The sequence below is a fragment of the Chenopodium album genome, chromosome 11 (assembly GCF_948465745.1).
Source record: "Chenopodium album chromosome 11, dcCheAlbu1.1, whole genome shotgun sequence".
Taxonomy (NCBI): domain Eukaryota; kingdom Viridiplantae; phylum Streptophyta; class Magnoliopsida; order Caryophyllales; family Amaranthaceae; genus Chenopodium; species Chenopodium album.
The window spans coordinates 23,789,584-23,794,063 of record NC_137844.1 but is presented as its reverse complement, the minus strand read 5'-3'; the positions used below and the strand labels follow the sequence as shown (position 1 = coordinate 23,794,063).

Below are 4,480 nucleotides of genomic sequence, written 5' to 3'. Positions count from 1 at the left end.
GGAAATGAGGAGAGATAAGGGGAAAAATCGGGGTTAACCCCGATTTTTTTTCTCGCTGGGTACATGTGGAGCAGGCGCTCCTTCAGGGTGGAACGACCGCTCCTCCCTTCTGCCAAAAAATTCGAAAACTCACCTAAATGGAGCGGGCGCTCCTCTCCTTTGGAGCGGCCGCTCCTTAAGACTGCTCTAGGAGACTTGTTTTGCTCAAATTCCTTACTTAGCCACATTTCTCAATCAAACTTCCACCCTGAAAAAACAATCACACAATAATATAATCAAAGTCTAAATTAATCCAAACCAACAAAACAAGAAAATCAAAGCAAAAGAAACTCGGGTTGCCTCCCGAAAGAGCTTCTTTATGAGGTCATTAGCTTGACCATAAGGAAACATTATCAGTGGGGAAGCTTAGGATACAAAGGATCAAGCCTAAAACATTCAATCAACCCAACATCTTCCTTGAAAATATAGTGCTTCAATGAATGACCATTAACCATGAACTTATGATCGCCCGCCTCTAACTCAAAAGAGCCATAAGGAGTAGTCTTTGAAATCACAAAAGGCCCCGACCATTTGCACTTGAGTTTTCCGGTAAACAAACGAAGCCTTGAATTGAATAACAACACCTTATCTCTAACCTTAAAGCTCTTGTTTCTTATATGTTGGTCTTCCCACTTCTTGGTTTTCTCCTTATATAGGCTTGAGTTCTCATAAGCGTCATATCTAAGCTCTTCAAGTTCATTGAGCTTGAGCAATCTCTTTTCACCAGCCAACGACATATCCATGTTTAGCTCCTTCATAGCCCACCAAGATTTATGTTCTAATTCCACCGGCAAGTGACAAGGCTTCCCATAGACCAACCTATAGGGGGTTGTACCAATTGGAGTCTTGTATACTATTCTTAGATCCCATAGCGTGTCATCAAGCTTGAGCGACCAATCATTCCTAGATTTGTTCACCATCCTTTCAAGAAGATTCTTGATTTCTCGATTTGACACCTCCACTTACCCTTGAGTTTGCGGATGGTAGGGAAGACCAACTTTGTGATGAACTTCATATCTCTTAAGAAGAGCTTCAAATTGCTTTTTGACAAAATGGGAGCCTCCATCACTAATTAACACTCTTGAAACCCTAAATCGAGGAAAGATGATCTTCTTGAGAAGCTTAAGCACAACCTTATGATCATTGGTAGGGGAAGGTATGGCTTTATTCCACTTAGTTACATAATCAACCGCTACCAAGATATACAAATTCCCACAAGAAGAAACAAAAGGCCCCATAAAGTCGACTTCCCATACATCAAAAGGTTCAACTGCCAAAATGTTTTATTAAGGCATTTCATCTCTCTTGGTATTGCCACCACTTCTTTGGACATCTATCACATCTTGACACAAACTTATGGGCATCCTTATGCATCGTCGGCCACCACAAGAGAGATTGGGAAATTTTTGTCACCATCTTGTCAACTCCACTATAACCTCCACATGGCAACGAGTGGCAATGCTCAAGAACTCCTTCAATTTCATGGTCCGGCACACATTTTCAAAAAAGCCCATTTCCACATTATTTGAAAAGGTATGGGTCATTCCAAAAGTACCTCCTCACTTCCTTGAAAAACCTTTTCTTTTATTGAGAAGAGAATTCCTAGGGAATGACTCCACAAGCAAGAAAATTTGCTATATCGGCATACCATAAGCTAGAAGTTGAAGCTATAACCATAAGAGTTTCAAATCATATCTCCTCATTGATAGGCACATCCTCATTGTTCTCAAAAGGAAGCCTAGACAAATGATCCGCTACATATTTCTCCGTTCCTTGTTTTATCTCTCATTTCCCTGTGAAAATCTTGGAGGGAGAGAACCCAACGGATCAGGCATGGCTTTGCTTCTTTCTTAGTCATGAGATATCGAACATATTTCAAAGAAGGGGAAATGGGTTTGAGTTCTACCTTGGGAGGAGGCTTGGAACTCTCCTCCAATTTCTCCTCTTTGTGCTCAAGCTTGATCTCCTTTTGTTGTTCAACCTCTTCCTCCTTTGAAACTTCTTCCATAGCCATGACAAACTCTCTTGCTTCTTGAGAATGAAACTATTCCTTACATGTAAGAGCTTCAACCATTGGATCTTGAGGATTCATCATGACCCTTTCAAAGCGATCCAACTCCTCATTCACAACATCAACTCTATAGCATTTCTTAACCATGAGGGTCTTGAGCAATTTGGAAAACTCAAAAACAATCTTCTTATCAGCCACTTCACATGTAATAGTGTTGTTCTTGCAATTGATGACCGCCCCCAAGGTTTTAAGAGCGGCACGACCCAAGATCAAAGGAGTATCAACATCTTCCTCCATATCCATCACTACAAAATCACATGGCACATAAATATGCCCAACTTGAATAGGAGCATCCTCAAGCTCACCACAAGGAAGTTTGACCGAGCGGTCGGCCAATTGAATCGTTTTTCTTGTGGGTATCATTTCAATATTGAGTTTTTGTGCAATGGAGAGGGGAATTAAGCTAACACTCGCTCCTAAATCCGCCAAGACACCCCTAGGTTCCATGTTGACAATTTTAACCGGTAAAGTAAAACTTCCCGGGTCCTTCTCTTTCTTTGGCATCTTGTGTTGAATGAGTGCACTAACTTGATGAGGGAGGGTAATGAGCTCATCATTGAGCTTCCTCTTGTAGGTTAGGATGTCATTGAGAAATTTGGATACGAAGGCATTTAGGTAACAATTTTGATGAAAGGGATATTTATGTGTAAGTTCTTCATTACACTAAGGAATTTTGCAAATTTATCGTTCAACTTTCACTCCGCAAGCCTTCCGAGAAAAGGAACCGACCCATCTAGTTTCCTAGTCTCACTAGGAGTAGAAGTTGTCTTCTCATCATTAAGCTTATTGTTCTCCATATTCTCATCGTTCCCAACAACCTTGTATTCTTCAAGTCTCTTCTCTAGCCTCACACCTTCTTCTCCTCCCTTCATTCCCTCACTTTCTCTCTCTTTAGGCCCTTTATAGGATGTGCCCAATCTCAATGTGATTTCCCTTGCAAGAGTAGGGTTTTATGTTGTGAGAGGGGTTAGCTTGTGGTTGTCCGGGTAAAGTAGAAGGTTAGTTAAAAGGTACTCTCTCGCCCAATTGGGCTAATTGTGAATCAACCATCCTGTTATGAGCTTTGTTCTCTTGCATTTGTCGATTCATAGCTTGGAGTTGTTGAAGAATTTGTGTTTGTGTGGAATCAGGTTTAGATTTTTTATCTTGGCTCCTTTGAGACGCTTCATTTTGGTTGTTGTATTGGTTGTTCCTTGGATAGTTACCTCTTGGGTTTTGGTTTTGAGGTGAAGGTGGGTTTAGGTATTGAGGGTTGGAATTGTATGATGGTTGAGCTTGTTGCCCCCACTGTTGAGGTTTGGTGCAAATCCGGGTGGTGGTTGTCTCCAAGCTACTCCTCCGCCACTTCACCTAAATCCATCTTGCCTTGTGTTGTAAGCCGCCACATGCTCGAGGCACATACCTCCACAATAAGATGTATCGTTGTTTGTGCCACCACAATTTTGACATGAGAAAGAATTGACTTGAGAAGATCTTGTCCCACTATTAACACTCGTGTTCAACTTTGCAAGCCCCTTCGTCAAAAGCTCGATCAATTTGATGTTGCAATTGATCAACCTTCTCCAATTCGTACATCCCACCTTTCTTCGGTGCATTCCTCCTTCTACCGCCCCAAGAGTAGTTGTTCGCTACATCTTTTTAAATGTTGCTTCAACTTGATTTTGGGGGATCTTAATCAATTGTCCACCCGCCCCTACATCCAAGTTAGCTCTAGACATAGGTTCCAATCCATCATAGAAGAATCGCATGAGCAAGATTTGATTGTATTCATGATGAGGACATTCTTGTACCAACTCCTGGAACCTTTCCCAAGCTTCACTAAGAATCTCATGCGCTTCTTGTTCAAATGAAGCAATCTTTCTTCTCATTTTGGCGGTCTTTTCCACGGAAATGAACCTCTTCAAGAATGCCTTGACTATCTCTCTCCATGTTGTGAGAGAATTTGGCTTGACTTGCTTTAGCCACTTCTTTGCTCTACCCGAAAGAGATTGTCGAAATAGATGCATTCATTTGTACTCTTGAGAAACTTGATTTGTATGAACTATGGCACATAACTCAAGGAATCTAGCAAGGTGCTCTATGGGATCTTCACTTGGAGAACCCGAAAATTGTTCCGCTTGTACCATCCTTGTGTATTGGGGGTGAATGGTAATGTTGGTTTTCGTGACGGGTAGTAAAATCCCTCTCGTGAGTTCATAATATTTCGGATTTCCAAACTCACGAAACAAAACATCATCCTCTTGATCCACCATTGCTTCACTTTGAGAACTTGAAGACAAAGAATCACTCTCACTCCCAACAATAACGCCAAGGCCTCTCGCATCTTCTTGATAAAGCCTACGGACTTGTCTCAAAGTACGGTCGATCTCG

At 41.6% G+C, this 4,480-nt stretch overlaps 2 protein-coding genes and 1 non-coding gene across 3 annotated transcripts; 1 reads left to right on the top strand and 2 right to left on the bottom strand.

Annotated features, from left to right (window-relative positions):
* Window positions 1-392: 392 nt before the first annotated feature.
* Window positions 393-959, bottom strand: LOC145566459 (uncharacterized). The gene has a single exon (XM_081625873.1). The coding sequence runs from the start codon at window positions 957-959 to the stop codon at window positions 393-395; it is 567 nt and encodes a 188-aa protein (XP_081481999.1).
* A 1,124-nt stretch (window positions 960-2,083) lies between these two features.
* On the bottom strand, window positions 2,084-2,614 carry LOC145566458 (uncharacterized). Its single transcript, XM_081625872.1, has one exon. It carries the CDS (start codon window positions 2,612-2,614, stop codon window positions 2,084-2,086), a length of 531 nt encoding a protein of 176 aa, XP_081481998.1.
* A 1,260-nt stretch (window positions 2,615-3,874) lies between these two features.
* Window positions 3,875-3,981, top strand: LOC145569564 (small nucleolar RNA R71). The gene has a single exon (XR_014096158.1). It is a non-coding gene; the product is annotated as a small nucleolar RNA R71 (small nucleolar RNA).
* Window positions 3,982-4,480: the final 499 nt, after the last annotated feature.